We start from the raw sequence: 16,729 nt of genomic DNA on the forward strand, positions 1-16,729 counted from the left end.
AGGTCATGTTACCTATAGTCATCCTAGTGAAGTGAAGTCTCTGTCATGAACGGTGTTATATAACGAGACGTTAACACTTCGTGGTCAGGTCTTATACAAACTTTTTGCATAGGACGCTCCCGCTCGCATGTCCCCACATGAATGATCAGGATCAAACCATCTATAGCAAGTCACAATACTTGTAATATTCCACAAAGCGAGCCGCATCCGTAGCATTACCAGGATAAAGTTTCCCTCCTATATCCATATACTACAGACCATTTTGGTTATCACTTAAGACATGATCCACTTGTATGTCACTATATACATGCTTAAGTTACATAAAGATAACCAAGGATTTTAGGTTTATTGGTTTGTGGTAAAGCAAATAAAACATTCAACTTAACAAAATCAAGAAGTGAAGTAAAATATCATATATTATACATTACAAGCGTTCGTACAAACTGTTTATAAACTACAGGACACAAGACTTTAGGGCATTAACCCCAACACTAACTTCTAGTCTTGAACAAGGGGCCCCACCCTCTCTATGAGAAGGACTCGGTTTATTGGTAGGACCATAAACTAATTGTTCATTAATGGATCAGTGGAGACTTAAGAAACAAGATGTATTATAGGGGTAAAATAGTAATTTTGACCTAGGTGTAAATACGAACAACCTGTGAGTGATCGACTTATTGATCATGGTTAAATCTAGTGGACAAAAGTATATCTACAGTGAGAAGATGCATCTACTAGGCTTTAGTAGAGTGTCCTGGTAATTAATGAATGTTGGTTAACTCTGTTAAAGAAGTTTAGCCAATTAATCTCAGATCGTTAGAGCTCATGATCTATAGGTCCATTAGATCTGCCTACTAGCTCATATCAGAGTAAACCTTAGAATAGTATGACGAGTAAGTTTGAAGCGTTCATATTCAACTTAGGGAATAAGCGTTATATATATGCGTTATATTAATGGCGTATCATTCAATTAGGAATTGAATGATAAAGAGAAAGTTTGAGATATTTAAATATGATTTAAATATCAAAACTATGAATAAGGATTCATCAGGATTAGTGTTGGATTAATAATTGAATATTAAAGTAAATTAATTAGATTGTTTAATGAATTATTAATATTAATTTGATTTAAAATTAATTATTTGAATTAAATGAAATTAATCAAAGTTGTTCAAAGTCAAATGTTTATTTCACCAAGCTTTAAAAACCAAAGGTCAAAAGTTGACTTCACCAAATGGCAAATTTCAAAATTAGTTTTGAACTAATTTTGAATTAAAATTGTATTTAATTAAAATTTGACTAAAGTCAAATGTTGACTTCAAAATAGTCAAAGTCAAAATGTTGACTTCACTTAGTGGAAAGATCCAAGAATGATTTTTAGTGGAAAAACCCAACTTTTAGTGAATTAGTGAGTAATCCATTTGGCAAAGTGTTGATTCCACAAAATGTCACTTATCCCACTAAATTGAGTGCATTTTGAAGTATCAAAATTTGGTTAATTCAATTTTGCATGAGTTGCATGTAATTGCTTTATAAATAGGATGCTTTGATAAAGATTAAACTTTTTGATTATTTTTAGGATTTTCAAGTTAGTTGAAAAACAAATTCTTCTTGGCAACATAGAGATTCTAAAAGAGTTTTAGAATTAAAGTCCTCAATTCCTTCTCAATTTGTATTCTAAATTCATCCCTAATTTAGTCTCTCACTGGATCCCACCATCCTGTTCTAAGGCTGGAGAATAGTCGAGAAGACCTCGCGGTGGTTCATAGCCGGTTTGCGAGAAAATTGGAGTGGAATTGGTGGTCAATTTGGAGCTACAAAGGTTGTAACTCAAACCCTAATTTCATAGTTATTTGCATGCATGTTTTATCTTTAAAATTAAAGGAATTTAGAGTGCTTAAGATCCAAATTGTTTCTACATGCATGCTTTTTTATTCTTACAAGTATATATTCCACTCTACCACAACGAACTAAGATGGGTCCTCAAAGGAGGTTAGGAATATATGTTGGATATGATTTCCCATCAATTATTAAATATCTTGAACCCTTGATGGTGATGTATTTACTGCATGATTTGCTTATTGTCATTTTATTGAGATAAATTTTCTAACATTAGGGGGAGAAATTATGGAGTTGGAAAAAGAATTTACATGGACTGCATCGTTAATATCTCATTTAGATCTCTGTATAGATCAATGTGAACTTAAAGTTCAGAAAAAAATTCATTTTCAAAATATAGCAAATCAATTACCATATGCATTTACATATGCAAAGAAAGCAACTAAGTCATATATACCAGCGATAATTCATCAAAAATTGATATCCCAACATAGCTAGTTGTCACGAATGAGTCTGGAACATGCCAGAAGCTTGGTAGACCATTGGGTTCCAAAGATAAAAATCATCGAAAAAGAAAAATAGTTAATAGAAAAAAAAGCTTGGTTGGGGATGTAAATACCCATGAAGATATTCTTGACATGACTAATGAGGAAGGTGAAATGCCCAAAGATAATAATGAGATTTCAATAAACTATATCATGACAAGAAAAAGATGGAACTAAACTAATATAATTATTGACAACATTTTTATGTATAATGTTACTCTTGATGTTATACATGAAAATGAGGATTTTGAACCAAACTCTTTTGAAGAATGTCGACATAGAAAAGATTGACTTTAGTGGAAAGAAGTAATCGAAGCAGAATTAAACTCATTTTCAAATCGTCATTTTTTTTACTAATAGTCTAAACATCAGAATGTGTTAAATCTGTGGGATACAGATGGGTATTTGTGAGAAAAAGAAATGAAATTAATGAGATGACAAGATATAAATCAAGACTAGTTGCACAAGGTTTTTCAAAAAGACCCGGTATTTACTATGAGGAAACATATTCTCCGATGGTGGATGCAATTACAAATTAAGATATTTAATTGGTCTAACTGTGTATGAAAGTTTGAACATGCATCTTAGGATATAGTCACAACATATTTATATGGATCTCTTGATAATGATATTTATATGAGAACCCCAAAAGAGTTTAAGGTGCATGAAACATATAAATCAAATTTCCGATAATTGTATTCAATAAAGTTACAAAGATCACTATATGAATTGAAACAATCAGGAAAAATGTGGTACGATCGCCTCAGTGGATATTTGTTGAAAGAAGGATATCAAAATAATCCATTATGTCCGTATATAAAAAAATCGTAGTTAGGATTTGCAATTATAACTGTATATATCGATGACTTAAATATAATTGGAACTCCTGAAGAGCTTCAAAGGCAATAAAATATCTTTAGAAAGAATTTGAGATGAAAGATCTCCAAAAAAAAAAAAAAAAAAAAGTCTTGGCTTGCAGATTAAGCATTTAACAAATGGGATATTTGTTCATTAGTCAACCTATACAGAAAAAGTTTTGGAAAGGTTCTTTGTGGATAAAGCCCATTCATTAAATATTCCAATGGAAGTTCATTCATTGGATATACAAAAAGATATATTTCAATTCGAGACGATAATCAAGAACTTCTTGGTCCTGGAGTACCATATCTTAGTGTAATTTGTGCACTTATGTATCTCGGTAATAATACAAGGCCAGATATTGCATTTTCAGTAAATATAGTTCTTCTCCAACAAAAAACATTGGAACATAATTAAGCATATACTCCATTATCTCCGAAGAATGATCGATATGGGTTTGTTTTATTCAAATAAATCAAATTTTAATCTAGTTGGTTATGCAGATTTTGGATATTTATCTGATTCACACAAAGTTAGATCTTAAACATGTTATCTGTTCACATGTGGAGGAACCATTATATCATGGCGATCAGTGAAACAAACCATAACAGCCACTTCCTCAAATCATGCTAAAATTCTTGCAATTCACGAGGTCATTCAAGAATGTGTATGGTTAAAATCAATGACTCAGAACATTTGTGAAGTATATGGCTTGTCTTCTAATAAAAACCTTCCAACAATATTATATGAAGACAACACAACTTGGATAGCCCAAATCAAAGAAGAATATATTAAAGGAGATGGAACAAAGCATATTTCACCGAAGCTTTTCTACACTCGTGATCTTGAAGCAAATGGTGACATCACTGTACAACAAATTTGTTCGAAGGATAATCCGGTAGACTTTTTTATAAAGGCATTACCTGCCGCAATTTTTGAAAAATTGGTGCACGACATTGGAATGCGGTGACTAAAAGATCTTAAGTGATGTTTTCAGGGGGGAAGTAAATATATTGTATTCTTTTAGGAGTATATATTATATGAAATATGTACTTTTTTCCCATTGAGTTTTTTCTAGTAAGGTTTTAGTGAGACATATTTCATATATATAATGGACATCTAAGGGGAAATATTATAAATATTATGATAATAGATGCCCATTAAATATTCAGGCTTAGTGTTCATTGATTATATGTCATACCTCCATTATCCCAAGTGTTGTCCATGTGCCTCAAGATTACATACTATCAATCAATGTAATTCACCTTCTACTTGCCAAATTTCCTATAAATAGTGACATTTGGTGAGTTTTGTAAGACGTATACATATTAGTGAGAAATCCAAAAAGTTTGGAGAGAATTTCATATTTTCATTTTCTATAATTTTCTTTATTTAATTTAATTATTTAGTTATTTTATTTTATTTAAATATGTTTTATTATTATATTATATTTTCTCCATACCATGAGTTCCCATTATGCTCCTCAATTTTACAAAAGGACTAAATTTATTATCAACTTTTCTAATATGGTATGAGCTATTTGATGGGACAATTAAAGTAATACATTGTGAATAAGGGACCTTTTATTTATTTATGACAAATGTTTAGGCATTGGACTGCACCTATTCTTATGCAGTCGTATAGTTTAGATAGTTGTCTAATAAAAATTTTCTATGTGACAATTTTTAAAAAAAAAATGTGTAAAGGAAAATGGAGCATGGGATTAAGTGCAACTTAGGCTACACCTAATTATTGCTCTTTATTATCTAGGAAAGTTTTGTGGAGTTTAATCTTTACTAGTGTTTTTTCACTTTACAAAAGTTTGAGCATTTAACATTTTGAAACAAATAAATAAGGATTCAAATTAAGTTTACAAATAATAATAAATGCAAGAGATTTTTTGTTTCTTTGAACTTAAACAACCAAACCAAACAACAGAGTGAAAAAACCTATAAAATAATATCTCGAGCCACAAGAGTAGAGAACCACTAAAAGTAAGGGGAAAGGAGAATGGACGACACTGCTCCTCAAGAGCTTTCATGCTAGAGAGTGTAACAAGACATTATGATAATGACAAGCATAAGAGATTTAGAACTTCATGTCTTAGCCTCCTCAATAAAGAAATTAGAGATTTCAGAGAGATCGAGTGCCTCACCATTTAGTAGATTAATAATAACTTCCAAACAATCAAATTCTATCACAAAATTTGAAAGACGAATTGAGAAAATACTCTCCTTGTTGAAGCATACAACCATCGCTTCAAGAACCTTCATCTTAAAGCATCTATGAATAATCTTTGTTCCAGCAAGGTAGACATGACTCAGTAGGTTTTGAAGCACCCAACTCAGTCCACCCAACTTGTGATTAGAATTTGAAACAACATCATTATTCATTTTCCAGTAGGACACTACAGGAGGATGTTACCCCTATTGGGAAATGGATTATGGACAGAGTTTTTGCTATGTTTTTGCCATTTGACTCCTCATACCTAAGATTGTGACTTTTTTTTTTTTTTCTTTGCAAGAGCACTACTTGACTAATAAATTTAGTAACATGTGAAGAAGGGAAGATGACAATGGGATATACTTTCATTGTCAATTGATTGCGAGTCAAAAATCTTTTTATTCGATAAAGATTGTGAGGTTTCTTGGGGCTGCTAATTTAATCAATGTAGATGTAGGACACAAGTTGGGGAAGAAAAGGGAGAGAGAATTTTTTTAAAAAAAGACCATTTCCTGGGATTGAAACTTAGGGACAAGATAATTAGAATCAAATTAATTTTAGGGATCTTTTCATATATAGTAAAATGGCCAACCTATTTTTAAATATAGCAAAATGACAAAATGACAAAATGAAAATAAAATAAAATAGTACAAACGTGGATTGCACGTGGTATGTAATTAAGAAGTAATTTACAAATTAGAACAAAAGTTTCAACTTCACTTCATCGGATCATGTAAAATAGGACGAACCATATCAGGTTCTCCATTCCAAAACTAACTTATTTTCTTTAATTGACTTCATATACAATTTCATTTTCATATAATAGGCATTCAAACTAATAAAAAAATTTCAATACAAACATTTAGTCCAATTTACAAACTGGATGGATGATGAAGATTGAATTGAACTTGTGTTTGCATGGTTTGAACTTAAGCTGAAGGTTCCTGCTAGCTGCTGCAAACAAGATTCTCAGAGTTCCTTCTTTAAACATGTAATACTCCACCTTTTGATGCTGTTTTTATATCAATCAAACAAAATATATCATACTGCTACAGAAGGGAAGTCCACAAAATTACTTGCATCTTCTTGCTAGAGGGGGATCCAGCCCTGCAATTTCAGCCATTACAGAGTAAGATAAACCAAACTATAAAATAAACCAAGTAATTCGAGTTACTTAGACCCTCTCCCTTGGTCTCAAGCTCTAATTCACTCAGCAAAATATTGTCTTACCTTCCTCATTCCCTTAACCTTTATTTATAACCAAACTCCATAATGGACTCTCCTAACTAATTACATACTCTTCATATCCTAATAACACCCTAATATCATTCTTATTAGATGTCTACCAGCATAGAAGAATCAATCTTGGATCTAAGAGAGATTACGAAAAATGGAGACTGAGGCAGGCGAGGAAGAAATGAGGCAGAAATAGAAATCAAGAGATCCGAGTGAAAGGGAAAAAGAAAGAAACGTTATCAATAAGGTAGAAGAGATCCAAGTGAATGAAAAGGAAAAAAAGAATGACAGTCTCAATGAGGTAGAAAAGATCTGAGTGAATGGAAAGGGAAATAAGAACGATGCGCTATAGAAATATAAAATAACCTATTTATGAAACTTCTTGCTCTCTGGTTGGAAATAAAGAAAATTCAAAGTTTGAATTTGATATTTTAAATAATAATAATAATAATCAAAGGGATATCGATCACCTTAATTTTGCCCGTCTCTGTGCCACAGAGAACCATGTCATTGGCTGTAAGCAAACATGTTATCTTACTACCAGCTGTAACTCTCCCCACTTTGTGTTGTGCCTTTCTCAACCATATCTACTTTTTCAAGAAGGAACTGATGACAACTATGATCATAACATAGAGATTACACATAATTCTTTACGAGAATACACATTGAAGATTACCTGAATGCTGTTCACTGAAGATTTACAGATTATGTACACGAAATCTTCAACGACACTCATTGCTTGCACAATGTCTCCTTTACCAGTTATAATATTAATTTCGGGCTTTTCGTGTCTTCTCCAGTTCTGCATTTATTTCTACTATTAATGGAAGTTTATGGTACAATTATTCTGGCTACGGTAATGGTTCTACCTGAAATAATGAGCCTTGAACCATTGAGCTAGCACTAAAAAGCCAGTCCTTATACACGGCAAGTGAGTTGATAGCCTTCTGGTGCATCAGCATCCAACTTTTAGAAGGTGGCTTGATCTCTTGTTCCCATTTGTTTGTCACAGAAAACTCCTAGTGACAACAGTTTTTCTTTAGAGGTCATTTATGATTTATGGAGTTCTCTGGAAAAAGAAAAGGGAGGAATAAAAGAACTAACTTGTATGCTGGAATCGGTGCAGCCTGCATAAACCCTTGCTTGAACCACCTTAATGCACTTCAAATTCTTACTCTTGAAAAGAACTTTTGTTGTTCTTGATGCATCGATCACCTATTGCAGAATACTATGTACAGTTAAAAATAAGAAATTCCAAAACCAGCATAAGTTTCTCCAATATTTAGTTTCAGACATTGTTCTATTTATGTTTGCTGATATTTTGGATAAACGCAGTAAAGGGTGCGCAGATAATACTTGCATCCACTTCCTTAATAATAATACTGCAAATTAAGTGATGACATTATCATCACCTTCAACCCATGGCCATGTGTAATTGCAAAGATCATCTGTCCATATGCCCCTAAATGTTGGATTTGTTCCTTGGACTCTATCACTTCAATGCACTCCAATCTTCCCTGGATCATTTTCCAAACCTGTACAAACAAGAAACAGCTTAATTCAACCTTCTACGGTCCATCCACATTAAGGTAAATGTCATGGTTACATACTCGAATAGTTTTATCGGAAGATCCGCTTAGAAGACTCTCCCCAGATTCAAAATGTGAAAAACATGTCACTGCTTTTCTGTGTTTCTTTATGTCCCATAGAAGTGATGCCGATTGTCCCTTGATGTTCCACACCTATAGATATGCATACAGGTCATGTTTTCAACTTCGTGTTGCGAAGGTGCAGACAGCAGTTTATAGCTGAAGGAAGTTCACGTTATTACTTTTAGTTTTCAACTTAGCCTTTACTGAAATGACATCTCCGATGTGTTTATTGAAACCCGCTCTTATTTTCCTCACCTTTATCGAACCATCAGAGTATCCACCGAAAAGAAGTCCTTTGTAGAAGATGAGGGCACATACAGCTCCACTGCTGTTGAAACCCAGCTCTAAAACTTGTGTGTGCACGCATGAAATTCTCTGTTCTTACAATTTGAAGGATGTTAGAAGGACAAAGAATGAGAATCTGTCAATGATGGTTTATACAAAATTATATTAAAACAATTATCAATTATTTATTAAATAGTTTTTCGATGGTGAAGCTGTTTTACTTACTGAATTATTGGGCATAAGATAATCTGCTACTTGATGCAACTCTTCTGCCATCCAAGTTATATGCGAAAGACGTCTTAGTGACTCACGAACTCCTTCAGAGAAACGAGTAAGCTTTTGCATCCCTATCCAATAATATTCATCAGGAATCAGTGGAACTCGCTTGACCATTGAGCATGTTATTTAAAAATTCTGTAGCATTGCAAGGACTGTACTGTCTTGACTATGGCAATCGAGCATACAACTTAGGAAACGTATTACCTTTTCCAGAGGTATAGTTAAAGATGCAGAGACATGCCAGAAGTCTTTCTTCAAGTTCTACTCCTGGATGCAAGAACAGCTCAATCCCACTGAGTAAAATCTCACAAGCAGAACATCTAATGCTACTTGGACTCTTTGCAATCTCACATCCAAGCCATGCAATTGCCGTCAAACAGTCCCTAGAAACCTTCTTTATATTGCTCTTCAACCCCTTTTCTAAAGCATGAAAGACAGACTCCCCAATATAGATGATGTTTCTGGCCATCAGACTGCACCATGAGTCCATGCCAGCATCCTACAAGTTGATTTAATGTTGTAAGGTCAAACAGTACAATGCAACGAATTATACGATTCTTGACGTTCACCTGCAAGCTTTGGTCTAACCAATTGAACGATTTGATCATGTTCTGATGATCAGAACTCAAACCAACTTTTTTAAGCAACCATGCAACTGTGTATGGCTCTCCTGTCCAAGAAAACGTTCCACCAATAGTTGACAATATAGATGCAGATAACAGCTGCATTGCAGAGGTTTCTTCGCATGCCACTGACCTGAGAAGGACCTGTACAGCCTCTTCTTTTAATAAGCTTGTTGTGGAGCAATTGTCCTGTAGATATACATTCTAGGTTTGTCAACTGAAAGTAAGTTAGATAAACCACACAATCAAAGAGAAATTTGTCAACACATAACACAACAGTGTCGTTTCATTGATGTTTCTCCATGGACTCATCTGTTAGGATCCCAATTGGAGCATGACAACACTGAAATTACATTGCAATATCACAGAAAAATTAGGAAAGTAATAGCCTTCAAGAGGACTGAGTTTCTCCAAGATAATTATCCCAAATTCAACCATCCACTCTAACCAACTTCCCAAGTAATTTACTTACAATTATGTGAAAATAAATCAATAACATTCCCAACACATCCCTGTTGGTAAATATTCGTTCAACAATGTTTTTGCAATGTTTTTCCTTATATTTAGACAACAAAATCAGGAAAAAAATTATTTTAAAAGTAGAACTAGGAAGCCTAGGAAGACGACGCTCAAATTTACAATACCAATTTCAAATTGAACACTTACCAGTACAAGTAATTGAATCAATAAATTTGCTGCCCAAAGTTGATATTCAGTTTCCAAGTGATTGACACAGAGCATTAGTATGTGAATAATGTCATTTTTCCCTTCATTCTTAATCCGTTGCAACAAGCTAATGGCAGAAGACCTAAACAAGAAAGTAAGAATTGTATTAAAAAAATGGCTTTCAGTTAAACAACTTAATTCAATATTAGGTTGCATAGAAAATAAAAGAAATTCATGCAAGTCTAAACCGGTCATCGTGAGATACTTTTTATTTCTTTTCATTTATTTCCTTTTGAGAAGAGTCGCTGTGAGATTTAGCCTTGTTCACTTCATAAAAAGAGGTTGCAGAACCCGTCTTGCAAGTGATCAATTTAATAAGTCTAGTGACCCTTATATATCATGAACCAACTAATAATGGAATTGTAATCTTAAAGATTTGAATCACACAATGGATTCTTTGCTTGCACAAATCAAAACAGATGTCTATTTCTTAATTGAGGATTTGAGGTAGTTCTAAAGGAGTACCAAAAATAGTAGACTGTGCAAAAATACAATTGGTGCATTTATTCATACCTAGGAACACGAAGGATTTCATTGAATACTTGAAGTGCGATATGTACTGCTTCCTTCTTATCACTTTGTAAGAGACAGAGAAACGGAGCCACTGAGATGAATTTTGATATATAGCCTCTGCACTCTCCATCGAGTTGCATGCATTTTACAAGAATACTGCCTAGAGACGCTAATCCTTCCACATTGTTGGTTCTTGCAACTTCAAGAAGCCCACAAAGTACACTTGGTGAGCTGATTTCTACCAAATGCATCTTATTCGTGTCCTCGTCAAATGCTGTTACCATTACTTCAATGATCATCATTGATGCTGCAGGAGGAGTCAGCACAAGTGATGGTGACCAAGCATTATAACATTTTGAGGTGCATATAATCTCCACCAATACAGGTAGAAGCTCTAAGGACTTGATTTCCCTTGGGGATGGACTAATGAGGTAGATAAGAATCGCAGCCTCATGAACATTATGTTTTAGAGCAGTTGCTAAATCACACAACTGTAAGCCCTTCTTCTTGATATCTTCTATAACTGAATTGTTTTCAGAAATTATAGTTGTGAGCAGAGAAACTGATGCCCTTATGACCTTTTCTTCTTTAGAAGTTGAAATGCCTGTCACCAATTGATCCATTATTAAATCCTTTAACATGGTGTATTGTACTCCCGTTTTGTTATTCAACATTTTGTAAACCGTTGAAACTTCCACAGCACACTCGTCATTGTAGTCTCCCAATCCTTCTGAGAAACATAATCTTGAGATCGCTTTCTCAACAAGTCCCAATATTTCACTCTTTGAATCTCTTCTGCTATTTGCATGATATAATTGCCCTTTAACACTAATCTGCTTACTAATCTGACAGGCTGAACCTTGACCGAGAGATAAAGGTAAAGCACTATCAAAACTCTGTAATTTGCATGGGTCTACAGACAATTCTTTTGGTTCACTTTCTTCGAGACAATTTTGGAAGACTTGAGGTTCTAAGTTTTTTTGTTTTAGGCTACGTGACTTGTAACCATTGAATTTGTTTGAAATGGATTTCATCATGTTTGATTTATTGTATTGTTCCTTAACCCTACTTAGAGAAGCACTGGACAAAGATATCAAACTCTGCTCTCCGTCAGTATTGGAGCAAGCATACTGCAGCTTCCTGTAAGGTCAGTGCAAAAAAGATTCAGAAATATGATGGAGATTTGGTATAAAATGACATTCGGGTATAATAAGCATAAGCATTCTTGACCGAACTGATAAAAGTTTTCTGGCATGTCTGCTCGGGCTGTTCTCTTAGAGTGATTAGTGTCGTTCATGCCTGCCTGGTAAATGGAAAAATTAGTAACATACTAACATCATAGAAGACACTTTATAAAAAATTTGATTTTGAACAATAAGGAGGAGGAGAAGGAGAAGAGAAAGAAAGAAAGAAAGAAAAGAAAAGAAAAAAAGTTAGTAGCGGTCGGGAGTTGGATGAACCTCAAGATCACTGTCACTTTCAGAATTGTTCATTGATGAGAATAATGAAGTTGGTGAACCGGGCTGGGAATCCTTCAACAGGTCTCCGATGCATTTGGTACTAGAATCTCTCCAGAATCCCCTTTCACTAAATTGACGTTCTGGGATAAAACCCAATTTTTTTGGGGAATTCGCTGTATCTTCACATTGTAGAAAATCCTGTGATGCCTTTCTTTTATCTTGAAATACATCAATATAATCAAGTGGTGGTAGAATGTCATACTGGATTCAGTTTTACAACAAGAGAAAAAAAGGAAGTGTTAATAATAATCTGACTCTAAGAAAGAACTAGGAAGGCCTGAGGATATGAAAGGCTTTTGTAAAACCATACTTAGCACGGGGGAACTTGAACTAGAATTATGAAGAGTGAAATAAAAACTGAAGAAAACTAATAGAATGAAACGAGAAAGGGGCTAGTAAATCTCCCAGAGAAGCCTTCAAAACTTACATGGGAAAGAGTTGGCCGCGGGAACCCACAATCAGTCGCCTCTGAAGCTTCAATCCTTGAAAACGTGCCATGCCTATTTGAAGCCAGGAATATATATTAGATCCGCTTTGAAATTTGTACACATGGTAATGCAACTTTTGCTAGTACTGATACAAGCAATGATAGACAACAATATGAAGAAACCTTCAGAAAAAGCCTAAATGAGAAAATATTGCATCACAAATTTCTTAGTATTCAACCGAACAAACGAGATAGACACCTTTTTTTTTTTTCAAAAAGAAAAACTATGAAATTACATTTTTTTGCAGCCACTCCTATGAACTGAGACCTATCATGTACCAATCCTTGGTATGGTAGAATTTTCTCTCTTGCATATCAAAATTCCAACTAAAAGTTTTCTACATAAACCTATGTGTGTTCTCGTTCCCACTACCATCATCTAGTCTCATTCTTTGTCTGCTTGAGGAGATTGATAAATTACAAATTGGGGTCAATATGAGCATAGTTCAACAGATAAAGTACCAATTGTTATCACTTGTCCCAAAGGATGATGATTCAACCCCTTCCCTTGCAACTGCTGAACGCAAAACAAGTTTCAAATTCAGAAACTGTTCTTTTGCTTATCGTTACAAACTTATAATCAATCCTGAACATGTAAATTATAGTTTACTTGATCATATAGAAAATTCCCATAGTATACCAGTGCTCAAAATCTTAAAGCCAATTAGGCTATCTGACCATGAGCATTCTTTATGTCATGCACCCAGTAAGAATTTCATAAAATGTAGTTAGCATCAAGTCAGCCGGTACGATGCTGCATAAAAGAGTATCGTTATGACACAGGCACTGAGCAAACTTCAGTAAACATGCTAATACTTTTGAGACCGATATTTACCGAGTCAGGCAAGATTTATATTCCTTAGAAATTTATTCCAGACTTACAAGGAATGTGATCCATCTTCAGAAGATAACATACTCCTGCTTCCTTGTTGCTGCCACTGATGAGTCTCTCCGTACGACATAACCTGATAATACATGAGCCAGTCCTTGTATTTTCGAGCTACCTGCCTTATAGTTGATTCACCATAATCACCCTCGCCAAATTCTACAAAAGAATTGGACCCCATACTTTTACAATTTTCTTGCCTCGAACATGTAGAAAAAGAAAGAAGAAGATTGTAGCAAAATCCTTGAGCAAACTCTGTGAGAACCAATCTTGGAGAAACCAGCAGAGATTGAAGGAAGTGCAGAGCAACCTGCCACTCATCCCCTTGAAGCTTCTTGACCAAAGAAAGATAGAAGTAAGAGCAGCAAACTAAATAACGATTTGCCATTCCTGAGGTCTCACCATCCTCATCAAGCAATGCTGGGACCTGAAGCATTTGTTCAGCAGTCTGAAGCCTAGTGGCCCTCGCTTCGGAGGTGCTTGTTTGAACTGCATCTTCAATGTACTCAATACCCCCGTAAAGATTTGAGATGATAGATTGTTCCAAGAATTCCAAAAACCCATGTCTCTGGTTTCTGAGTTTGGAGGTGCATCTCAATTTAACAGCAGTTCTAACCTCGGCATTGCTCAAGAATTCCTGAATATACTGGTTGATAGAAACAACAAGACCCCTAATGGAGTTCAGGTCCAGTCGCTCATTTTCACAAACAGATGGTGGGCATTGAGTGGGAGAAGAAGAAGAAGCAGTAAGCATGCAGCTTTTGGACATGGCGATCTCATGAAGAGCAGAATGCACTGAAACAATAAACAAGAGAGATGAAAATTTATCTCTGTTGCAGAGAATTGAAGGTCTGGAACAATTTCCCGTGACAATTCCAGCCAAAATCCAAAAGTTCTGAGTTGGGCCCTCAAAAACTTCCTTCCTGCTACAGACAAACTGTTGACCTTCGCTTCTATCATGGGTACATTTCCTGGTTTCTCTTGGATTCACTCGATCAATAAATTACCATTAGAATTTGGCACCATGTGATTGTGAATCTAAAACACTGTTCCAAATTCCAAATTCCAAATCATTTTTAGAACAACAAATGAAGAACACGAACCTTCCGTCCTGTGGGTGTTTATAATTAGCACTCAGCTGCTCGGTTTCCAAGAGAATCCAAGTCGCTCGCTTCTTGAGATTTTTGGCTTTTGTGTGTAATCTTCAACCATGGGACTGTTAATTTTTAGATTCTTGAACTCGAAACAGTACAATGGTAAAAGGGTAGAGTAGGAGGCATTGGGAAATGGTAAAGGTTGAAGCTGGGGTTCTTGTTTTTGGGGGATAAAAGACAGAGAGACTGAGCTTTGATAGCTAATCTCTCTACTGTTTTTTTGCTTGGATGTGTCCTTATTTGGCTGTCATGAAAAGGAGAATACATGAAACCAGCCTCGCTATCCTCTGCCTACATTGTCTTATTACCTCCATCTCTTTTTAAATTTTTGCATCACTAAATTGTATTTATATATTTTATGAATTGAAAATTCATGAGTATCAAGTTTGGACTAGTTTGGGATTTTGTTTTATTAGTATGACATTTTTTTAAATAAGGTAGTTTTTTAAAGGATGGATTTCAAATATAAGAAAATAAATTAAAATTTTTATAAATATAATATAATTTTACTATCTATATGCGATAAATTGCGATAGACTACGATGTGATACTTTTCTATTATTTATAAATATTTTCAGTATCTAAAATAATTTACGTTTTTGAAATGTTATAATATATATATGTGTGTATGATAGAGGATTTGATTAAAATTCAAGGTGTGTTTTTATTTTATTAATATTATAGTTCTAAAAATAAGGAACTTTTGGAAATGTTATGAAAAAGATATTAACATTTTCAATTAGATTAGGATATCATTTTTTTTTAATTTTAGGATGGAGTGTGAATTTGAATTTTGTCATTAATGAAAAGACGTTGATTATCATTGTGAATGTTGATGGTTCAACTTGATAAACTATATAAATTTATAGACTTTTTATTATTTTTTATTAAATAAAGATTTTTTAAACTTTCAATGAATGCAGTATTTTATATATAATAACCTAAGTGTACAATTTAAATAATTATGATGTCATAATTAATTAAACTACAAGTCTACAATACAAACAACACATTGTTTTGGACTTAATGTATGTCAAAACAAGGGTGAAATAGGAAGAAGATGTTATCCTAGATTTGAAATAAAGATTTGAGAATGACATTTTTAAATATTATATTAAATGTAGTGAAAAACGTTATGAGTGTCAAATAAAGTTTAATTGAGCCTTAAGGGGCATAATAATTTGTAGGCTAAATAAAGTTACTCTTACTCCTCAATTTTTAATGTGTGTATATTTTATCTTTGAAATTAATAGATTTTTGAAGTTTCGTGTTCAGATGATTCTGGAAAAATTGTTAAAATCACTCATGTCACATTTGAATCAATTAGAAACATGTCTTTAATCATCAAAATTAATTTAATATTTAATTTTATATTTTTAAATGCAAATTTCATTTCAACACACTTAATTTTGAATCATAAAAAACATGTTTCATTATGATTTTAACCATTTTAAAATCACTCCCAACACATGCTCTCAAACTTTTTAAAAATTACTTCATCTATTATATACAATTTTGAATTTTATATTTAATTGAATCATAAACTTTAAATGTTAAGATTGGTGAATTTTGATTTTTTAAAAAAAAAAAATCAAATCATAGGTACTTAGTTTGTAATTAATTTTATTACTATAACATCATGGTGTCAACCATGACTTAATTGATTGAGAGTAGTGATTTTAATCGTTTTCCTCTACATCTCATTGATGTAAGAACTAAAAAAAAAGGAAACTATATTTTTAGCCGTGGTATGTTTCTAAATTTTTAAAACTATTTTTGAAAATTTTAGATTGTGTTTAAAATATTATAGAGTAATTTCATTATTATTATTTTAAATATTAACGTGACATTTTAAATTAAAAAATATAGAAACATCGCATTTTGAAACTCTAGGATCCGAATG

At 33.5% G+C, this 16,729-nt stretch overlaps 1 protein-coding gene across 5 annotated transcripts; it reads right to left on the reverse strand.

Annotated features, from left to right (window-relative positions):
* Positions 1-6,110: 6,110 nt before the first annotated feature.
* On the reverse strand, positions 6,111-15,099 carry LOC120083252 (putative E3 ubiquitin-protein ligase LIN-1). Of its 5 annotated transcripts, none has more exons than XR_005483392.1 (17): positions 13,669-15,092; positions 12,727-12,799; positions 12,240-12,500; positions 12,015-12,082; positions 10,780-11,919; positions 10,207-10,348; positions 9,487-9,729; positions 9,122-9,416; positions 8,864-8,985; positions 8,609-8,728; positions 8,312-8,443; positions 8,114-8,236; positions 7,806-7,916; positions 7,571-7,720; positions 7,378-7,503; positions 7,172-7,307; positions 6,111-6,572 (listed from the first exon to the last, which is right to left on the reverse strand). XR_005483392.1 is itself a non-coding variant. In XM_039038928.1 (17 exons), the coding sequence occupies exons 1-17, from the start codon at positions 14,439-14,441 to the stop codon at positions 6,555-6,557; spliced, it is 4,014 nt and encodes a 1,337-aa protein (XP_038894856.1). In that variant the 5' UTR covers positions 14,442-15,090; the 3' UTR covers positions 6,111-6,554. The 5 variants fall into 5 exon arrangements, 4 of the variants coding, with proteins under 4 accessions (XP_038894856.1, XP_038894865.1, XP_038894872.1 ...); XM_039038928.1 differs by having other exon boundaries at positions 7,172-7,288; positions 13,669-15,090; XM_039038937.1 differs by lacking the exons at positions 6,111-6,572; positions 7,172-7,307; positions 7,378-7,503; ... (1 more) ...; positions 7,806-7,916; positions 8,114-8,236 and having other exon boundaries at positions 8,609-8,774; positions 13,669-15,098.
* Between the last annotated feature and the right edge of the window lie 1,630 nt (positions 15,100-16,729).

Source organism: Benincasa hispida, chromosome 1 (assembly GCF_009727055.1).
Source record: "Benincasa hispida cultivar B227 chromosome 1, ASM972705v1, whole genome shotgun sequence".
Lineage (NCBI taxonomy): Eukaryota > Viridiplantae > Streptophyta > Magnoliopsida > Cucurbitales > Cucurbitaceae > Benincasa > Benincasa hispida.